Source organism: Notothenia rossii, assembly GCF_949606895.1.
Source record: "Notothenia rossii genome assembly, chromosome: 3".
NCBI lineage: Eukaryota > Metazoa > Chordata > Actinopteri > Perciformes > Nototheniidae > Notothenia > Notothenia rossii.
The window spans coordinates 92,111,968-92,135,588 of NC_136901.1; the positions used below are offsets into that span (position 1 = coordinate 92,111,968).

Below are 23,621 nucleotides of genomic sequence, written 5' to 3' on the forward strand. Positions count from 1 at the left end.
ACACACTTTTGCTGATATTTGTTTTACTGCCGTTGATGTTAAATGACGTGATTGATTTCCTCTGTCTTAATGATGAAAGTTCTCATAATAGAAGAAGCTGCAGAGAGAGGATGGATATATTCTTACCTCTACTTTGTGATTAGATGAAAATACAAAATTGAATTAAAATGGTAGATGTTAAACACATTGTTTATTTCATTTACTGAGGTTTTAACCATTATTTACAACATTTGTGGAAGGTGTTTTACATTGACAAATCACACATTTACACACAAAATTATTTGTATGTTCACACAAATATTATTGAGACAAATCTAACCCCATACCTCACAGACCCGAGAAACACAGTTAAGAGTTTGAATAAGTGATTTAAATGTATACATTTGATGTAAATTCACTGAGGAGAGCTGGCTACAGAGGAAACATCTGCTTAACTGGTGAGAAGCTGTCGAACAAATTAGAACTCTGACGTCGTTACTCCCAAATTAGCAATTGTCCGGTGAGTCAGCATTTAGTTAGCTTGTTAGCATTCAGTTAGAATGCTAGCTATAAGGTTTTTTGCCACTCAACCGATAGAAATGTGTTCTTTAAAATGGTTGATTGTGTTTATGAATTGTTGACATATTAAAAACCAGTCAGGTTATGAATGTGACATGATTGTGATTTTTAATATTAAGCTTTTTGGCCATTTTTTAGACGCTTTTATCCAAAGCGATTTACATACATTCGGTAGTGTGGACAATCCCCACAGGAGCAATTTGGGGTGAAGTGTCTTAACCAATGGTGGCTAAGCTAATGTATGCAGACTTGAACATGAGCTAATTTATTTTAAATGTATGAGAAATGAAGAGGGGGAAACGGAGAAGTTTATTCACTCCTATTTAATTTACTTTAGGATGTGTTTAGTGTTGTGTTAAACAGTGCTTGAATTGGAATAAAAAAGGTGCCAGTACTCTAAATCAGCAACTGTTTCAAGTCAATTTATTTATACAGCCCAAAAACAAGTATTTGGCACAAAGTCATAGTATATCCTATGATGCTGTTGGGTTTGTCTCTTTACTGTATATTCTAGAAAGGCTCACTGTACTTAAACAAAATGACTCAGGGTGCATCTGAGATTAGAGGGGGTGCAGTGGTAAAGTGCTATTTTTATAAGTGGGGAGTGGACCTGACACCCTCTAGGGGGGTCGGGGGGGAATAATCTCCAGGGAAGATTTTTTTTTAAATATTGGAGTTAGAGGCATCAATCTGGTGCATTTTGAGAGCAAAATGAAGAGATATATGGATACCTCTCAACATCCATAATGAAACAACTGTAAACAGATTTACTTTTTCTTGATGGATATAAAAGAAAGTAAAGCCTGACTCCTACTGGCTGGTTAAATGACTCCTCGTCCCTGAGTAGGCTACACTCACCATCTTTCAGCAGGAAAGGAGAGAGGGAATCCTTGTCCGGCGACAACCGCTGTCTTTTCGCACTATTATTAAGCCACGCTAACATTTTCGAAATGCTAAAGTTATGTGATGTCTTTTCTGCTCTAGTCTATCGCTGCGGTACGTCATAGGTACGCTGGGCATGTTTGTTGTCATGCGTCAATCAGGGCCGGACTGGGACAATAAGTCAGGCTGGGAATTATACACCCAGCCAGGCCACTACCAGTTTTTTGTGCCATTTTGCTGGATTTATTTGTCAATATTTACAGCGTTGCTGCCCATAGTGATAGCCCTCTAGTTTAAATCTACTACCCAAAAAGAAACATATGGAGATGGGTTACTATTTTAAAAAATGTGCAAATCTATTTAGGAACCTGTCCATGTGAACATATTTTAAGTGGGTTTGGACCTCAAATCCTATAGGGGGGTCCGGGGGCATGCTCCCCCAGTAAGATCTTTTTTAAATGTTGGACTTAAATCAATCTGGTGCATTTTGAGGGGGAAATAAAGAGACTACACCCATATGAAACAGAACTGTATACATTTAAATAATAAGTACATGGCCATAACCAATAACATACCATATCCAATATGAAAAAACATTGAAACTTGTTTATTTATTTATTTTTGGTTCATTTATAGTTATGAGTGTTTCTGTGCTCCTGAACCAGCCTCACCCGTCTCCCCCCTCTCCCCCCTGCTCCTCTTTGAGGCAGCAGCAAAGACTAGTTTTAGCTCTCAACACGCTTATCTTAGACCAAGTTAACTATCTAAACACTCAGAGAGTAATTTACCTCAGCTGAGCTGAGGTTACATGAAGAGACATTTTCCAAGTTTGAGATGAGTACATCATTTCAAATGGACTTGACTGGTCTCGTTGTGTGGGTGTGTGTTCAGATGGGGCAGTGGGGCTATGACGGGCAAATAAAGCGGAGTGACAGCTTCGATCAGACAGAAGGCCCCAAATGTAGTGGCAACGCACTGCATGTTCCATCGGGAGGCACTTGTACACATCATTTACCAGAGGATAATGCTATATGGGGGTCCTTAGCATGGCAAAGTTTGGGAACCCCTGCACTAACACACACCCTCCCGAGCTTGAATGACACACAGAGACCAATCAAGGGCATTAGTATGATCTGTATGAAAGTGGCCATGTCGGCAGGCCACATCATGTAGACAGCCAGTCACCCTCTGTGAGGCAGAGTCAGACCCACATTTGCGCAGCGTTGCGTTCACAATACATACGTATAAAAAAACGTCCTCAGGCCAGCAGGCCACTTAGCAGGCCAGGCCATCAGGAAACCTCCCGGTCCTCCCGATGGCCAGTCCGGGCCGTCATAACGTGCCGCCGGCGGCTGAGTAAGAACTAAGGAGTGCCGGTACCACATGGGTAAAAATCAGGCCCAATTCAAGCACTGGTGTTAAAGCAGATTTAATGATATCCTATGGTCGTTGATGTTGTTGTGTCTCCTATGGATGCTGATGTGTGGATGTTGTGTGTCTTTTGATAACTTTGTTGAGCTTGTTTTTAGCTGCATGTCTTTTCTATCTAACTGAACGTGTATTTGCACTGATTCAGCTCATAAGGTTGGTTATGAAACAAGAGGAGGTGCTGCAGACAGGTGAGGGTGTTAAAGTGTTAGTATGAAGTCAGACTGGTCGAACTGGTTCGACTGCCAGACACAATTTTACAGCTTGACGGAGCAGGAGGACGACAGGGTGAGTGTTAACACCAGGATCTGCTTTCTAACACATTCATTATTTACTCTGTCAAACTGGATGTCAGAAAATAACTTATTGGTTGAAAATCTGCATCCTAGAGTCCAATGAGACTTCTGCAAGTGTTGTAAACTTCTATTATTTCCTGTTTTCTGATTCATCAGAGTTACATAACATGTGACGCAGTCAAAATGGAGAGCGGCCTGAAGTCTGACTGAGTTCATGCATTTTAACTGTGTGTGTGTGTGTGTGTGTGTGTGTGTGTGTGTGTGTGTGTGTGTGTGTGTGTGTGTGTGTGTGTGTGTGTGTGTGTGTGTGTGTGTGTGTGTGTGTGTGTGTGTGAAGATGAGTGATTTAAAAGATGAGGAAGAGGACACATCTTCAGTCTCCAGCTGTCTGTCTCTGAAGAGTGACTGGTCTATGGGTCTCCCTCCAACCTTCAGAAATGAACCTGGACCCTCAGACACAAAGTAAGAGTCTGTTTCTACTGTAACCTGACCTGAAGAGGATTCTGTTTTTATGTCATCTGATAATCTAAACTGTTTCATGAAACCCAGTAGAGTACATTAACAAAGTTGAACTCTTGCTCCTTGTCATCATCAGCAATAGTAAATGATCTCCCAGTGAAATCATCCTCACACTCTACGTGTTGGACTTTGTGTTAAATTAAGCTAATAAAATACAAATATGTAAAACGTCTCACACTCAAATGAATTTTAACAACAGAAACCCACAATCAAGACTCAAAAACTAAATAAGGTGAACATTCATCAAAATCTGTTCTTTAAATAAACTAGTGATGTTTAAAACATGTGTTGTTTCCACAGACAGAGAGCGGCGTCTCCAGTCCCCAGCTGTCTGTCTCTGAAGAGTGACTGGTCTATGGGGGAACCTATAACCTTCAGTGATGAACCTGGACCCTCAGACACAAAGTAAGAGTCTGTTTCTACTGTAACCTGACCTGAAGAGGATTCTGATTGAATCTAATATATTAAACTGTTCTTTAATGATATCCTGTGAGCAGTTTGTAAAGGAAACACGCAGCAGAGTACAGCAAGCTAACATTATTTGATGATAACTAAATATGCAATTATATTATCATTGTATCTGTGGTATAAAATGGTTTTAAATAGTAAACATGTTGATAAATACTGATTTAAAAACTAAATATATATCATCCAAAACATTATTTAACTACTTGGGCATGTTTATGATATGTATTTTTAAGATGTTTATTAATAATAGTAATCACCTGGTGAGCTGGTTGAGTTTAGCATTAGCAGATATAACAGAGTTTAAGAGATTACATGTAGAGTCAATGCAAAGACCCAGATCCGTGCCTGGCAACACGGAGGAAGTGAAGATGGGAAATTCATATCACCTGCGTATTCGTGCAGCGTGACACATTTCAACTTGAGTGTAAAGTCTGTGACGCTCTGTGACAAAAAGCTGTCAGTGTTGAGATTGTGCTCCTGTGGTCTCTGACGGTCTGAGGGGAATCAGAGAGGAGAACAGAGCTCTCCAGCAGCTCATATTCAATCAGGGTTATTCATGTTCCTGTTTAAACCAGAGACTGTCTGTGGTGCTAACTATATAGTCACTGCTGTACGTATGACTACATGAAGTTCTTCTGAGGGCTGATGGAGCAGCTACAATGTTAGCCTAGCTTTAATCAAACCCATCTCATTCAGAAAACAAACATTTGTAAATGTTTATGCTCGTTGTGTTGGAGACAGACCTGACAAAGCTTTAACTCAGTATCAAATCAGTATCATTCTGTTGTTATTTAGGCATCCTTTCCAGATGTTTATTGCTATGAATTCACAGCAGATTCTCTGTAAGTTGGGTTTATAAAGCACCAGGTTAATACAGCTGTGTGTCTTAGTAGATGCAGTGAACTTGTGCTCCTCTGGGGGATGTCATGAATCCAGACAGGATGCTCTTTGGTTTCATGATCATGTGAATTGTAAGCTATCTACCTGATCACAAAGGTATATTGTTTAGACCTTTTTTTAAATATCACACTAGAATGTTCCCCCTTGTTGTACCTTTGGTGATAATCAGCTCCCCTAAAGTGCTATAAAGGATGTGCTCATCTCCACAGAGGGAAGAGGAAGAGTGGTGTTCCTGTGGAGGAGCAGCTGTCCAGCTGTGCTCTGTGTCAGGACGTCCTGAAGGATCCAGTCTCTACCAGCTGTAGACACTGGTTCTGCAGACAGTGCATCACCTCATACTGGGAGCAGAGACCTCCATCAGGAGACCCCTCCTGTCCCCAGTGTGGAGAAAGATCCAGAACCAGAGCTGGCCTGCAGACAGCCAGTCAGAGCAGCTCTGTACGAGGTAAGAGGCCGAACTCATGCAGCGTCTTATTCCTCTTCCTGGTTCCTTTGGTCTGGATGAGGTATTCTGTTGTAGAGCAGAGACATTCAGCTGTTTGCAAAACATTTACACTCTGTCTGTTTTTATTAGTTTGATTGTTAGATTCTCAAAAGCATTTCCTGATTCTCTCCTGTTTCCTTGTCTTCCAGCAGAACGTGGTCTGCAGGAGGTTCTAGATGAACATAGGCTCAGTCTGGGGAGGAGATGTGAACGTGTGACTGAAGGAACTAATCAAAGTGAAACCCTCCTCAACAGCATCTTCTCTGAGCTCTACATCACACAAGGCCTGAGTGAAGAGGTTAATACCCAACATGAGGTGAGGCAGCTGGAGACAGCTTCCAAGAAGGAGACCCTCCATGACACTCCAATCAAGTGCCAGGACATCTTTAAAGCCTCACCTGACCAACAGACTCTCATCAGAGCGGTCCTGACCAACGGAGTCGCTGGAGTTGGAAAAACCTTCTCAGTGCAGAAGTTCACTCTGGACTGGGCCGAGGGTTTGGGAAACCAAGATGTCAGTCTGGTGATCACGCTCTCCTTCAGGGAGCTGAACCTGATCAAAGGTGAGCAGTACAGTCTTCTCAGGCTGCTCCATGTTTTCCATCCAACCTTACAGAAGCTCACAGCAGAGCAGCTGGCTGTCTGCAAAGTGCTGCTCATCTTTGACGGCCTGGATGAAAGCAGACTTTCTCTGGACTTCAGAAACAATGAGGTTGTGTCTGATGTCTCTCAGCAGTCCTCAGTCAACGTGCTGCTGACAAACCTCATCAGGGGGAAGCTGCTTCCCTCGGCTCTCGTCTGGATAACTTCCAGACCTGCAGCGGCCAATCAGATCCCTCCTGAGTGTGTGGACAGGGTGACAGAAGTACGAGGCTTCACTGACGCCCAGAAGGAGGAGTACTTCAGGAGGAGATCGAGTGATGAAGACCTGTCCAGCAGAATCATCTCTCACATCAAGAGCTCCAGGAGCCTCCACATCATGTGTCTGATCCCAGTCTTCTGCTGGATCACTGCTGCAGTTCTGGACCACATGTTGACTACAGACCAGAGAGGAGAGCTGCCCCAGACCCTCACTGACATGTACTCACACTTCCTGCTGGTCCAGACCAAGAGGAAGAAGCAGAAGTTTGAAGAGGGACATGAGACGAGTCCACAGCAGCTGACGGAGGCTGACAGGGAGCTTCTTCTGAAGCTGGGGAGGCTGGCGTTTGAACATCTGGAGAAAGGAGACATCATGTTCTACCAAGAAGACCTGCAGCGCTGTGGTCTTGGTGTCACCGAGGCCTTGGTGCACTCAGGACTTTGTACAGAGATCTTCAAAAGAGAGAGTGTGATCTTCCAGAAAACAGTCTACTGCTTTGTTCATCTGAGCATTCAGGAGTTCCTGGCTGCAGTCTACATGTTTCACTGTTACACCATCAGAGACACAGAGGTACTGAAGGACTTCCTGCAGGGAGACTGGCCCTATGAGAACAGTGAAAACAGAGATCAGGATTACCCATCCCTGGATGTCTTCCTGAAGGGAGCCATGGAGAAATCCCTCAGAAGTAAAAATGGCCACCTGGACCTGTTTGTCCGCTTTCTCCACGGCCTCTCTCTGAAGTCCAACCAGAGACTGTTAGGAGGCCTGCTGGGTCGCACAGACAAGCGTCCAACAATCATCCAGAGACTCTTCAGAGGCCAGCTGGGTCGCAAAGACATCAAGAGAGCCATCAACAACCTGAAGGAGATGAGCAGTGGTGAAATCTCTCCTGAGAGGATGATCAACATCTTCCACTGTCTGACAGAGATGAAGGACCTCTCAGTACATCAGGAGATCACAAAGTTCCTGAAGTCAGAGAACAGATCAAAGGAGCTCTCTGTGATCCACTGCTCTGCTCTGGCCTACATGCTGCAGATGTCAGAGGAGGTTCTGGATGAGTTGGACCTGAATCAGTACAACACATCACGGGAGGGGAAACAGAGACTGATTCCAGCTGTGAGGAACTGCAGGAAGGCCAAGTGAGTCCAGATGTGATTCACTTTATAAACTAATCAGGAGTTTAATTATTCAAATAAACACTATAACATTTCTGCTGTTTAAATACTGAGAGCAAAATAAACCAACACTGTTCTTCTATTTATTTATAATAATAGTTAAACTGAAGCGTTCCTCTCTTCGTATTGAGTGATGGAGGCGACATGTCAAACACATGAAGGACTCTAGAGGTTCCTCAGCATGTGATCACACCACACAGCAGGACTTACAGTTATCACAGAAAGATGTTATTATTACTTTCTAGTAGTTTCTTTGTCATCAAACAGACACACGTTTTCATCACAATGTGTTGGAGTTTAATTCACATTTAAATAAATCTCTAATATTCAAGTGATTTATTTAAAGGTCACCTATTGTGCAAAATCCTCTTCTTCGTGTCTCTCCTACATCAACATGTGTCCCCTCTTCTTCATGTCTCTTCTACATCAACATGTGTCCCCTCTTCTTCATATCTCTTCTACATCAACATGTGTCCCCTCTTCTCCATGTCTCTTCTACATCAACATGTGTCCCCTCTTCATGTCTCTTCTACATCAACATGTGTCCCCTCTTCTTCATGTCTCTTCTACATCAACATGTGTCCCCTCTTCTTCATGTCTCTTCTACATCAACACGTGAGCTGATCAGATTTTGGCCATTTTGTGATGTCATAACGATGTGTTGTCTTGTGTAAACATTAGCCAATCAGCAACCAAGGTAACCCCCCCCCCCCCCCCCCCTTATCAACTGAATCTCCTCCTAGAGCACCATTGAGTTCTTTGTAACCAAATGTCTCTCAGAGGGGCGTGGGGAGGGGCTCCTTATTTTCATCTAAAGTAACAGATAGAAAATCAGCACTTTGGAAACAGAGCTGAAACAGAGGGGATTATGGGTAATGCTGCAATGATCTGTTTTGTGTTTCAGCCAATCAGAGACAGGTTCTGTATATATCTGAGTCCTATAATATATTGATGACAAACAGTATAATAGGGGATCTTTTAATTTCTGTTTCTTTTGGTAACAGTCAGTGACAGCAGGAGCACAGACATGTGATCAGATCACACTGACAACACATTCAACTCTACTATAATATATTATGATATATTATATAAAATGGACTGACAGCAAATCTCAATCAGAACATTTCAAATATGTTTTCATCAAATGCTTCAAGTTAATATAATGTTTCCTCTTGTTTTAACACATGTTGTAATATATGTGTTATTATAGACTTACTGACTGTGGACTCTCAGAGACTCACTGTGAATTCGTGGCCTCAGCTCTGAAGTCGGACCCCTCCCATCTGAAAGATCTGGACCTGGGTCACAACACTCTGCAGGATTCAGAAGTGGAGCTGCTGAGTTCTGGACTAAAGAGTCCAAACTGCAGACTGGAGGCTCTCAGGTCAGTTCACTGACTGCAGTTCATACAGATCTGTTTGTGTTTATGATTTTCTGAATTTGAACAAATACATTTGAATTGTTATTTCTTCCATGTTTGCTAATGACTGAATATTGATCAGAGTAACAAAGAGAAGGTGAATGTGTGAGGGAGAGAGTTTGAGCTTCCACAGACTCACCCTGTGCTCCATGAGTCAGTGGAGATGCTGTGAGTACTGATGAGCTGTGAGGGAGATGAAGGAGTTGTGTGTTATGTTCACATTTCACACCCTTTGGTAATGTTCGGGTCAAATTGACCCGGGACATATTTCAGGGTTTCAAAAAAACACAGAACTAAATTCAACATGCACATTTCCTTATATATATTGTCTTTAACTCATTCCCCAACAATATAAATGAAATATATGATTAGTCTTTGAAAATACTCTTTGCTAGATCAAAGTGTCCATGGTTTTTTGTGTTAAAAATATCATTTATGTTAAAAAAAAATACACTGTAATAAAAACTAGGTTTACATTTTGCTCATGCTTTTCTAGGACAAATGTAAATGAAAATTTTTTTCATTAATGTTTGTTATTTTTAATCTGTCATATAATAATCAAAGCCCTGAAGGAAATAAAGCAATTTAGCAGCAAATTAAAACACAAGAACCACACATCCAAAAGTGTTTGGCTGTGAAATAGAGAGAGAAGGAAACATCCATATAAATGACATAGAACAGATATAAACACAAAGCAAATCAAAACAATTAACAGTCACTCTTCATAAAATACAGTATATCCAAAAAAGATATTGATGAAGTGACGCTGCAGAACATCATGTGAGTCAATGGGCAAGTCTGTTTAGGAAACACATGGTGTAGAACCTCTTCCTGTGTATAGCACAGGTGTACTTGTTGCAGTTGCTGCATGTAGTCTGTGTCTTGGAGTCCTTTGAGGGTCCACAGACCTAACAGCTGGCTGTGGGGGTCTTCCAGAAGCTGGCTGTGGGGGTTATCCAGCAGCTGGCTCTGAGTCAAGTTCATCTTCCAATTCGCTGTCAAATTCTGAGTTTACCTCCACATTATCCTCGTCTTCAGAAATGTCTTCCTGTTCCACTTCACCATGTTCTTCTAATGCATTCCACTCACTCTCCTCCATTATTAGCTCCAAGGCTCTGAGCAGAATATCTTTTGGCCATTTTGTTGGTAGATAATTGAAGTTCTGCACTTCACTGTAACTACACTGATGTCTCTGATTAGTCCCTCCTCCGGCGTGCAGGTGCGAGGGGGACAGTGTGAGAAAATGTAAAATGTTTCTAATGTTCTAGGATAGTTTTGTGTACAAACTACAAAGGGTAGAGATCAAGGGAAACCAGGATCAAACTGTGTGTGTGTGTGTGTGTGTGTGTGTGTGTGTGTGTGTGTGTGTGTGTGTGTGTGTGTGTGTGTGTGTGTGTGTGTGTGTGTGTGTGTGTGTGTGTGTGTGTGTGTGTGTGTGTGTGTGTGTGTGTGTGTGTGTGTGTGTGTGTGTGTTGCATCCGGGTCAGATCCTAACCTCTTATGAAGGACATAAATGCGGGTGGGCATTTTTTCATAAGTGGAAAAAATTAAAAACAATTCCACATGTCCTTCACAATAAATAAAGCACCAGCCGTTGAGTTTCAGGTTGTACAAAAATATCCTTATATTTTTGAAAATGGAAATCGGGTCAATTTGACCCGAACACACATCTGATCAAAGTTAAAGATCCGGATTATCAGTGGATTGTTTCTAAATCATCTCTTACAGATTATTAAACCTGGAGTTATTTCAAACAGGAACTTTGTTTTCTAAAGTTACATCATGTTTTCTTTATTCAGACTGTGGAGCTGCAGGTTGTCAGAGATCAGCTGTTCTGCTCTGATCTCAGCTCTGAAGTCCAACATCCATCTGAGAGTTCTGAACCTGAGCTGGAACGATCTGCAGGATTCAGGAGTGGAGCTGCTGAGAGATCTTCTGGAGAGTCCAGACTGCAGACTGGAGACTCTCAGGTCAGTTCACTGACTCTCTGTTACTGCTGGAGGTCTCACATGTTTCATTAGTTATTCAACTTATTCTTCTACATATATATAACATCCATACGTTTGTAAATGTTGTTTTGTTCACATTTGTATTTCTCTAGATGTAGTCTGCAGTCATAACAGTTGATTGTTTCCTAAAGAAACTATTATTCTTCCACTGTTAGTTGTTAAAGTAAATGTATGTTTTCTTTAGTAAATGGTCTGAATAAAGAAGGTCCTCTGAACTAATATTAGTTTTACATAAAGTTGACTTTGTGACATAGAAATGTTTATGTTCCCAATAGGGCTTCACGATTTGGTGAAAAAGTCATATTGAGATTATTGTGGACAATATTGTGATTTGTGATTGAATGAACAAAGTGTAATATGTACTTGGTCAGGGAAAGGAAAGAGCACAGACAAATGATCATTTTGAGATCTCTATATCTCAAAGAATCATAAACAAATACAACAGCAATATCTGAGTAGTAGGCTACTGTTTGAAAATAACTTAGAATTTGACAAAATAATATAAATACGAAAATATATCTTCTTTGAAAATAAAGGTTTTCTCTGCATACTTTCTGCACTACTATCCAGTAAATATAAGAACACATGCACATGTTCATTAAATAAGACATCTGGATGCCCAAACAAATTAACCTGAAAAGGATATTGCATTGTTTGTGTTACTTTCATTGCTATTGTATACATTTCTTAAGTGTAATTTAACTCAACTTCCTGTTTTATTTAGATATGCTTTTATTTTGAAGGCGACTTTGCCTATTAACAGGAAGCTACTGTTCCCAAAGAAAAACACTTGACGGAGATGAACGGAGATAAAGTACAGACATTAACGGAGATATCTACATTTAAATACGGCGATATCAAAAGAAAGAGTTTACATTAAAGTATTAGCAAGAGGCAAAAGGTTAGTGTTAACTGATATAAACATGTGTCCTGATTCGTTTATACTGTTTTATAACTTTGCGGTTCACTTGTTTAATGGTATGCTAAAGTGATGCCAATAGTGAAGCTTAACTGTATTTGTTGTTTTGTGTCGTTGTGTAGCTCTTACGTTGATTTTTGGAGTTTTCAATAAATGAGAAATCATCAGTCAAGTGTACGACCATCTTTTGGAGGGATGTGCTACACTTGGTGTTCCGGTTTCCTGTTGTTAGCATTCCAGTTTCACAGTAGCATGCAGCTAGCACGTTCTTGTGTTTGTAGTTAAATGGAAAATAAAGTGTGGAGTTCCATATTAAACACACCGCCTCCGACTCCCATTCATCGGCTCTACACCACGCACATTTCATTATTTAATTAAATCACAGCCTGTTGCGGTTATGTAATCGCACAAGCTGGTATTGCGATTCGATTAATCGTGCAGCCCTAGTTCCCAATTATTTAGATGTGTTTTCACAGATAATAAAGAGAAGGCTGATATAAAGATGATCCTCAATAACAGAATGACGGTCACTGTTATTCAGGGAAAGATCATTGATTAGGACGCAGTAATGATGAGCTGCACATTTCAGACCTGAACATCTGACTGGATTATAAACTGATTTTTATCCTCATCATGTTTTCTTTATTCAGACTGTGGGGCTGCAGTTTGTCAGAGATCAGCTGTTCTGCTCTGGCCTCAGCTCTGAAGTCCAACATCCATCTGAGAGATCTGGACCTGAGTGAGAACGCTCTGCAGGATTCAGGAGTGAAGCTGCTGAGAGATCTTCTGGAGAGTCCAGACTGCAGACTGGAGACTCTCAGGTCAGTTCACTGACTCTCTGTTACTGCTGGAGGTCTCTCATGTTTCATTAGTTATTCAACTTATTCTTCTACATATATATAACATCCATACGTTTGTAAATGTTGTTTTGTTCACATTTGTATTTCTCTAGATGTAGTCTGCAGTCATAACAGTTGATTGTTTCCTAAAGAAACTATTATTCTTCCACTGTTAGTTGTTAAAGTAAATGTATGTTTTCTTTAGTAAATGGTCTGAATAAAGAAGGTCCTCTGAACTAATATTAGTTTTACATAAAGTTGACTTTCTGACATAGAAATGTTTATGTTCCCAATAGGGCTTCACGATTTGGTGAAAAAGTCATATTGAGATTATTGTGGACAATATTGTGATTTGTGATTGAATCAGGTTCAGGTTATTTATTTGTACCCGTAGGTAGATTCTGTTTGCAGAGAAAAAGACACAAGGGTTCCATCCTGACACTAAAAACAAACACAAACAACACATCTCTAAGAAAGGACAAGTAATAGTACAAGTATACCCTGCTCAACCAAATCTCCAAATATTTGAAAAACATTTTAAGAAGGAAAACACTAGAACAAACATGGACATTCAAAATTCACAAATAAATAAATAAAAATAGGCATCTGTGTGACGCTCCTATGATGTGTTAATTTGTGCAATAGCTGCTGGGATCAAACAGTTTGTATACCGCTTCGTTCGACTCCTTGGGACGAGTAACCTCCGGCCCGGAGGAAGAAGCTTGAATTCTGAGTGCAGAGGGTGGGAGTCATCGTCTAATGTGGAGCTGGATAACAGCTGTAACTGCCTGAGGTACAGGGGTCTCCAGGTCTAGCTGTGGCTCACCAATCAGTCTGCTGGACCACTTTACAGTGATGCAAATTAGTCGCTTTTCGGCGCCTCCCGCTTTTTTAATGCTGCTTTGGGTGACTTGTGTAATTCGTGGAGAACCGAAGAGTTTTCGTTTTAGGGGGGGGGTGGGAGTCCGTCAGTCCGTCCGTTAGTCCGTCCGACTGACGGACAACTTCTCACTTCAAAAAAGAAGAAGAAATCTAGATCGCAAAATAATTAAACAAGCGAGTGCCTGTTTTTCCTGGCCAATGACAGGTTCCTTGAACACAACACGAGCGTAACCTGTCTTCACGTGTTTATGTCTCGTCTGAAAGGAGTGTAGACTAGACTTGAGTGCTTACGGAGAGCACCGGAACGCCGCTCCAGTTCTTCAAATATTACAGTACCCATAAGGAACCGTACACATGCCGCAGTGTTTGCGTGGCTGTGTCTTTAGTTTTAAGCACAGTGGCGATCTGTTGTTATTAGCATCTGGTTAGCTAGCTATACTAACGAATTTAAAGAGCTTTTCTACAACCAGGTGGAAGAGAGCTCTCTCCTGAGAGGCTCAAATAACCTCAGCTCAGTGAGGTTAAGGCACACCTTGATATGATCATTATAATTATTAATGAGACATTAGAGACTAAATGAAAAACAGGTATAAAATACTATATGACAGTAACAAAAAAGTTGTTAAAAATAACAAGAATAGAGTTTAAAAGGAGAGTGATTTGTAAAATATCCAAAAAGAAAAATCTGCTGACAGTTCTGTTTCAAATGGGTGTTGAAAGATGTACCCATAGATCTACTCATTTTGTTCTCAAAGTGCACCAGATTGATGCTTTTAACTTCAATATTTAAAAAAAAATCTTCCTGGGGGAGCATGCCCCCGGACCCCCCTAGAGAAGGTTAGGTCCACCCCACTTAAATCATGTTCACATGGATACTAAATACATTTGCACACATCTTGTGTCCATATCTTTCTGTTTTGGTGGTCATGCCACACCATGCACATGCATGCATGCCATGCATGCATGCATGGCAAGATATCTGGATTAAGAGGTTGCGTTTTCTTTGCACAGCATGAAAGAAAGGCTAAATGAATTGTCTGTGATTTTAGTTTTTTTAAGCAGAGGTTGAGTTCAATCATTTGTACGGACCTCGGAGGATGTTGTAAAAATTGAAAGGAAAAAGGTTCCCCACCCCTGCTGTAAATAATAATAAAAACCCTTGATTTATAACTTAACATCTCTGTCTCCTATTGATCTGAGTATATTATAAAGAATAGCCAGTTAATTGAAGCATTATAGCACAGGCCTTTGTCAGATGGTATATTACGCTGTTTCTTTCTGCTTCGAATAGTTCTCTCTTTTTTCACCATACCTGTGTTTGCATCACTGACTTTATGATCTGACTCAGAGAGTCTCTGCTCTTTAAAGTCAGGTTACCATGACATTAGTGAAAAAGACAGAATTGACTCGATAAAAGATAAAAGAAAAATAACTCTTTAGTTCTGATGAACTAAGTTCAGATCGTGTTCACACCGGAATAAGTCCCTGGGGGAGGATTAGGCAAATGAAGCCGCTGACGTTACTTCGTCTTCTTCTGCTTTGGGTTTACTGGCAGGCCGCAAACAACTTCACGGCGTATACTGCCACCCGGAGTCCCCGGACGGAAGTCCCCGGAGTTGGGGACTGGCTTCAGTAGAAGCTGCTTGGACTCCCAGCAGCTTCTACTGTGCTTCACTTCACTTCACTGTGCTCCATGAGTCAGTGGAGATGCTGTCAGTACTGATGAGCTGTGAGGGAGATGAAGGAGTTGATAAACATCTGATCAAAGTGAAAGATCCAGATTATCAGTGGATTGTTTCTAAATCATCTCTGACATTAAAACCCTGTTTAACTCTGAACAGATTATTAAACCTGGAGTTATTTCAAACGGGAACTTTGTTTTCTAAAGTTACATCATGTTTTCTTTATTCAGACTGAGGGGCTGCAGTTTGTCAGAGATCAGCTGTTCTGCTCTGATCTCAGCTCTGAAGTCCAACATCCATCTGAGAGATCTGGACCTGAGTTACAACGCTCTGAAGGATTCAGGAGTGGAGCTGCTGAGAGATCTTCTGGAGAGTCCAGACTGCAGACTGGAGACCCTCAGGTCAGTTCACTGACTCTCTGTTACTGCTGGAGGTCTCTCATGTTTCATTAGTTATTCAACTTATTCTTCTACATATATATAACATCCATACGTTTGTAAATGTTGTTTATTCACATGTGTATTTCTCTAGATGTAGTCTGCAGTCATAACAGTTGATTGTTTCCTAAAGAAACTATTATTCTTCCACTGTTAGTTGTTAAAGTAAATGTATGTTTTCTTTAGTAAATGGTCTGAATAAAGAAGGTCCTCTGAACTAATATTAGTTTTACATAAAGTTTACTTTCTGACATAGAAATGTTTATGTTCCCAATCATTTCGATGTGTTTTCACAGATAATAAACAGAAGGCTGATATAAAGATGATCCTCAATAACAGAATGACGGTCACTGTTATTCAGGGAAAGATCATTGATTAGGACGCAGTAAAGATGAGCTGCACATTTCAGACCTGAACATCTGACTGGATTATAAACTGATTTTTATCCTCATCATGTTTTCTTTATTCAGACTGAGGAGCTGCAGGTTGTCAGAGATCAGCTGTTCTGCTCTGATCTCAGCTCTGAAGTCCAACATCCATCTGAGAGATCTGGACCTGAGTCAGAACGATCTGCAGGATTCAGGAGTGGAGCTGCTGAGAGATCTTCTGGAGAGTCCAGACTGCAGACTGGAGACCCTCAGGTCAGTAAGGGGTCTCTGCTGGTTCAGCAGTATTGTATTAAACACAGGGAGGTGTTTCTCTCTCTGGGGAATCTCAACAGATCAGTGATGTTACCCACTGACTGCAGGCTCTCTCATTCTTCCATCAACTATAGAAGGCCAGCTGGAAATGCAAACATTTATATATATTATTATTTATTTGTAGCCACTGTCATTTTGTTTTGGATATATTGATTGTTGTATTGTTTTATTTAGGTCTTAATGTGTGCACATGTACAAATGTATTTTGATTCTGTGTATATATTAGGGCTGCAACGATTAGTCGACATAATCGACGACGTCGATCATAAAAATTCGTCGACGCGGAATTTTAGTGTCGACGCGTCGTATAAAAACAATCAGAGAGCCGGTAACGTTAATTCAAAACTGCGCAAATGTTCATTTGTAACTGCAATGCACTACAGGAAGTGCTGGGGGCAGTATACTCTCCATTGTCTGCCATGACTGCATTCTGTACTAACAACAAAGAAGAAAGAATACGACCGATGGCGGAAAGGAGAGAGAATGAGGGTGATGAAGAGCTCAAAAAAGCGAGACCGAGAGTTTCGAAAGTGTGGGAGTATTTCACAGACGACAAGCCAAAGAAGTCAGTGAAATGCAGAATTTGTAAAGGGGAATTGGCATTCCACGGCAGCACTACAGTGATGCACGAGCATTTAAAACGCAAGCACCCTGGAACCGTGAGGACTGCTACTTTGGATCATGGGTAAGTTTGAGCAAGTTAGCCATAGTCATGTTTACGTTAGCTTTCATGTTGGAAAACAGAACGTCTCATGGTTAATGCTTGCTAAGCAAACGCTATTTCAGTTATGTTGAGGCTGCGTGTCCACCAACGAGCTGCTAAACAGCGCCAAGCTTACAGCGTAGTAGAGCACACTAGAGCTTTATGGACGCTGTAATTAATTCCAAACTTAAAATAATAATTAACAAGGGTCTGCGAAATGACAAGAATAAAATGCGATTGAATTGATCCTGGGACTGGACAACAGGGTGACATTCACAGGTGTGCAGACTTGAGGTAAAACATGCACTGGAGCCCGGAAAAGGAGCCGTGCCCACAGGAAGCAGAGATGGAGGGTGTGACAGAAATAATCGTTAGATTAGTCGACTAATCGAAAAAATAATCGACCGATTAGTCGACTACCAAAATAATCGTTAGTTGCAGCCCTAGTATATATATATAAATATTTACACACATATTTTTATATACATTTGTTTTTATATTCTGGATTGTGGGAAACGGTATTTCGATCTCTCTGTCTGTGCACACAAACTGAAGATTGACACTAAAGCTGACTTTGACTTGACATTTAGTAATCAACTCTCTCACAGACAAATGGGGTTTGACTGAAGAGTGGAAAAGGTAGTCTGTTTTGATGGGATGTTTTTAGTTTCTAGACTAATGACTGGTTCCTTCCTGTAATGCAGCTGAGAGCAGTCAGTCGTAGTGTTTGCAGAGAAGATATGATGGGATGGAAAGCATGAGATCAGTCAGGACTCTGAAGCTGACTCAAAGAACAAACACTTCTTTTAAACTGGATCTAAAACTGTTGGGTTGTGTTCATCCCTACAGGATCAGAGAGAATGAGACGATCAGAGCCAAGATCCAGAAGACCTGTGAGTACTGAATATCCTCCATTCATCCAGATATGAAACTCTTTCATGGAGCATGACCTCAGAGGAAAACAACACTCTTGTTTTTCTCTCTTCATCATTCTGGATGTTTCTCTTCATGTTTTATCATCATCATTATTCTCTCTCTCTCTCCTTCTCCTCTCAGGTGACAGGAAGTGAAGACACAGAAAGGTGAGAGGTGAAGTTTGTTTATTGAGGTTTCACCACGGAATAAATGTAGTTATTGGTTTTTCTGGAGAAAAAAAAGTCCTGCATTCAAAATGTTCCTCAAGTGAAAGTAGAAAAGTATTCTCATCAAAATCTAGTGAAAGTAGCAACAGTAAAAGTAGTCGTTGTGCAGATTGGTCCATTTCAGAATAATAGATATGATATGTTTTATAATGATTGATCATGAAAGTGTTCTCAAAGCTGGTAAAGGTGCAGCTAGTTTGAATGACTTTGTATACTGCAGGGTAGCTGGTGGATTTACTCCAGGTGGAACTAAAGTCTGATTTAACACTTGATTAGATTTCACATCATTCATCCACATCTGTGAAGTAGGGGTGTAACGGTTCACAGAAGTCACGGTTCGGTTCGTACCTCGGTTTGGGGGTCACGGTTCGGTACGGGTTCGGTTCAACAAGAAAAAGCAAAAAAAAGTCCCAAATGCATAATTCCAGGTTTGTTGTTATTTATTTTTGAACAGTAGTGCAAGTTTCAGTTTAAAAATAAGGAACTATTTTGAATAATTAACTTTATTAAACAGTTCAAAACAAACCACAAACAGTACCACACACACTCAGATGGCCATATTCTCTATAATGATGTCAAACAAAAAGGTATCAAGCTGTAAAACTCAAAAGAATGTCTTGAAAATCTCACATCATAAATAAGAAGAAAGTGTTTCAAGAGCGCAAAGTCGTTGAAAAACATATGCCAAAAGCTTCCGTTATTTATTTTGGTCTTTCATGTCTATTGGTTTATTAAAAACAGCGGGGAGAAGCTGTTGAACTGCTGTTGTCTTTTGCCGGGCTCCGGTGATTGCCAAATCTGGCTGATGCCCTCTGATATGATTTAACATGTTTGGCGTGTTGCCATTAGCATACCGCACCGCTGTCTAACAACGCCGACACACCGTCCTCGTCCGATCCACCACTCGCACACTTCATGGTTATTGTAGTCCACAGGGAACCCGAAATGTTCCCACACAGCTGATTTAAAAGAAGCAGGTGGGTTCTAGCTCCTGTGTGTTATCTGAAATCACCATTCTAACTTTTCTTCTTCTTGTATTGTGTTCGTTTTCGTTGTTGTGTTTCTTCTTGTTCTTCATTTGTTGTTTAAGGGCGGCTGGCAAACAGCTTTTAGGCGCAATACCGCCCCCTGGAGTATAAATAGTGTAGTGGATACTGCCCTCAATGAATTTTTCCCACTCGTAAAAAAAAAGGCGTATTGGTTGTGTGACTGCATGTACCGAACCGTGACAGTACGGGACGAATACGGATACCGTTACATCCCTACTGTGAAGTAACTAAAGGGATTAAAGACATGTAGTGGAGTCAAAGTACACCATGTAACTCTGAACTGGAGTGGAGTAGAAGTACACAGTAGCATAACATGGCAATACTCAAGTAAAAAATGGTACTTAAGTACAGTGCTTGAGTAAATGTACTTAGTTCCTCTCCTGATCTGTAAAGCTCTCCCAACATATGCAGGTTAGCATCCGGCAGCTTCTATGTGCTGGGGACCCGTACTCTACATTTCTATCATCAAACTTTGGGGTCCTCCACATCTCTGGGTTCCCAGCAGGACTCTCTGAGCTGCAGACACATTCTTTCTGTGACTTTGATCCAGATATTTGGAGCATAATAACTGAAGCTGGTTCTCCATGTTCAGGAACTCTGAGTCCTGCGGCAGGAAGCGGTCCTTCTCTCCAAGAACTCCTGGAGCCAGGCCTGCAAGCTGCTCCAGAACCAGAGTCCAACCGGTCGACCTCGTGAAGTTAAACTAAACTACACAATTATTAAAGATCATGTTTAAAGTTAAAAAAGGATGCTTTCAGACTGCAGGGTTTCCCACACATAGACTCTACTTGTATACAGGTATATTAACGGCCGCCAAAGTATATTTCGTATATATATATATATTTTTTGTATCCGTCTGCAAGCACGACGCCATCTGCGATCGATGAACTAGTGGACAATGATCCCTCGCTCTACGCCTCCTGTACCTGTTCGCTCTGTGTTGGGGAAATACTGAATGTTCCTTCTGTATCAGAGTAGCTCATGATAACAGAGGCCCTACGTAGCTGTGTACGTAGCCGGATGTCTGACTACATGGATGACGCTCATGAGACACTGTGTTGAAGTTATGATAGCTATGTTCCTCAGATTGGCATGATGACACAGCCCCTAGAGAGATAGACATATGACTGTCATGTTTATTGCTTACGCAGGCCTTAGCTAATCTGAACTAATGTCAGCATACTGCTTTGAACCGGTATTCCTCCATCTTGTTGACAGTATCTCCCTCTCTTGTATATAAGCATATCAAGGACTCTACTCTGGGAACTATTTGTCCCACGCAGCCCTGTGTGTGATGACTACTTCCATTCTTGAGAGGATAATAAATACATGGATCCTGATATTGAAGCTCAAGCCGGTGACGAGTGATATTTGTAGAACACTCTGCTATCGCGTGAAGGGTCTGCTAACAAGCGACCAGCAGAAAGGGAGACCTTACGAGAAACAGAGAAGACGACGTAAACATCGTTTCTCTGACTACAGTCAAAGCAGATACTTTGTGGAATATAAAAATGAAACTATAAGAATTACTCAGAATGTTCTTTTACAAATATTTCAAATGTTTCTATCCGAGTGCTTTTCTCTTGAATTATCCATAAATCTTGGAGTTTGTTTCCTGTGTATTTCATCATCTTAAAGGATATTTGATTTCATGATTTTGTATTTGGGATTGTGGGAATCGATCTCTCTGTCTGTACACACAAACTGAAAGATTGACAATAAAGTTGACTTTGATGTAACTTTCAGATGAAAAATGTTTTTATTCCGTTTCTAGAACGCATAACAAGGGTTTGTCCTTTTAGAAATGGAAAGCAAAATGTATGCAAATGACACAATTGTTTGTACTGGTTATATGTACAAAGAGAAAAATAAAAGAAAGCACAAACAATAACAACTAAAGTTATCCCCTACATTCACTGCTAGTGAGCCTCATACACACAAATATTTAGCAGAAATATTGTTAAACTAATATATATGCATGTAATACATATGCATAAACATACATGCTACATACATACACTGCATACATACACACATACATATGCTGCACATAAGCTCTATCAATAACAGATCATTTTACAGAGTGTGGAGTACATTAAAAAAGGTCCCCAGGCTTCCTGAAATGTCCTGTTTCAGTATAGAAGTTCATATCTGATCTTTTCCAGTTTCATGCAGGACATTACATCCGTCAAGCAGCTAGCAGAGAGCAAAGGACAGAGATGGACGTTCTGCAGTTAAATGCATCTCCTTTCCTATGACCCCAAATAGAGCGGTGCAGTGATGACGTATTTGTGTAGGCCGACCCTGAAGTAAGCTGCTGGTTCCCTCGACAAAAAACAACGGGATTTCTCCATAGGATTTAGGAATATTGTAAAAAATAAGATCTGTGGAAAACAAACCTGTTTGATAAATGCACGTTTTGTTCAGTCGGATAATCTCCACATGTCTACCCTACTTTTAAAATGTTCGAATCCTAAATCTAAAGGCCAGAAGCAAAATGCTAACGTTATGCTGTAAAGGAACTACAGCCGAGTCCAGCAGCACGCCTTCAACGTCACGCCAACTTCAGATCCATATTCAAACACAGATTCTAAATGGTACGAGTTGAAGCGTTTGTTTGAACAGTTTGCAGGAGGCAGGTACTTGCTTTCAAGCAGAACAGGGCAAACAAACTCAGAGGAGTGTTTACGTGTTCGGCGTAATGACGTACAACGTCCTCCACGACTTCTGTTCAATCAGGAGAGACGGCTTTGATGTAAGAATATATATTTATTGCAGAGATACACAAATGAATGTAATGGTGATTTTGGCGTTTAGGCCCCGTTGTGCAGGAAGTATCATTCGGGAGGGTAGAACCGATCCGATGAAACCCCCCCGGGGTCTAGACCCTGGTGGTGGTGAATGGATAGTTGGGTCGGTCTGAAGAGGAGGGGCTTAGCTTGACCCTGGATTCAGAGGGACAGGAGGTGAAAAGGGGGGGAGGAGGGTTGCGTCGAGTCACCTGAAATGACAGCTGTCAGAGGAGGGAGCTGCAGACTTAAAAGGCTTAGCAGAGCGCTATGATAGGCTCTTGGGAATAGAGCGAAGTGATTGGTTAAGCTGGAGAGTGACGCCCCCGATCACTTATTGAGAGGAGAGAGAGTAGTTACATGGGAATAGTAAATGAAGAGTAAAGACTGTCTTCCTGGTTGAACTTACGCTGAGCTTCATTAGTCCTATTCAGCCACTTGGTAACAACCATCGTTTTTCAGACACGCCAACTCTTCAGAAATCACCAGTGGGGTCACTGCTGATGGATTTAATGTCGTAGAACAAAACGTGATCCGTCTCTTACATTTGTCTCAACCACAGACCTTATTTCCAGATATTTTCCAAAAACGAGTTCAAAAATCCCGTTGACTCTGAGACGAGGGAACAGGAAGTGGTGAAATGCTGACTCACTTCCTGGTTTGAGGACTCGTTCCTGCACCACTCTATAGGGCAGCCAGAGGATTTGGATCCAGTTCAGTGCTGAACACCTGGGATCAAGTTTGAAAGATCTCCGTCCAGTACATATGAATGAGAGAGGCTTTAGCATTTATTTATTTTTTAAATAAATAAGATTCATTGTGTTAATTGTTCAAAGGAGACAGGCTGCATGTTTGCTAATCTAATAGATCCAAGCTAAAGACATTAAAGTCTCATTTTATCCTCGGAAAGTTAACAAAAAAAGCTTCCTAAACTTTTATTCTGACAATCACAATTCTGGAGAATCTCCTGAGTGGTTTCACATCCACACTTTGAACCAAAGTCTACAGATATTTCAGCGTGATGTAGCCCAGACGACTTTTTCTTTTATAAAAGTGTTTTGGTTTTGACACGTGAAAAAGTAGAATATTGCTCCATATATTGTCTCCAGTACTGAGCAAGATCACTCTCTATTCCAGCAAGACTTCACAGGCTCTGCAGCATTTTGAAGTGACGCTGCACAGATACAGCGACGAAGAGGAGGAGGAGGAAGAGGAGGGGAGATGAGAGGAATCCTGCTACGAAGCTGGAATGGGAAAGACGACTTCAGCAGGGAGAGGAGATGAGGAAGAGGAGATGAGGAAGAGGGGAGGATTAGAATAAGAGAGGCAGGGAGAGGACGGATGAGATGAAGGTAGGCGATGAAAAATATGAGGAGAAATGGAATAGAAATGGAAAGTCTGGGTCTTACCTTGCTTCAGTCTCTGAGGAAAAATACAAATGTTTGGTTGAACTGTCCCTTTAAAGACATCATCACAA

At 41.1% G+C, this 23,621-nt stretch overlaps 1 protein-coding gene across 1 annotated transcript in view; it reads left to right on the top strand.

Moving 5' to 3' along the window:
- Positions 1–23,621, top strand: part of LOC307030933 (uncharacterized protein) — a 354,919-nt gene that overhangs the window by 217,887 nt on the left and 113,411 nt on the right. Inside the window, exons 25-26 of the mRNA XM_079667564.1 lie at positions 12,571–12,741; positions 16,231–16,401. Of these exons, the coding sequence (XP_079523690.1) occupies positions 12,571–12,741; positions 16,231–16,401 (342 nt within the window). The remainder of the gene's footprint in view (positions 1–12,570; positions 12,742–16,230; positions 16,402–23,621) is intronic.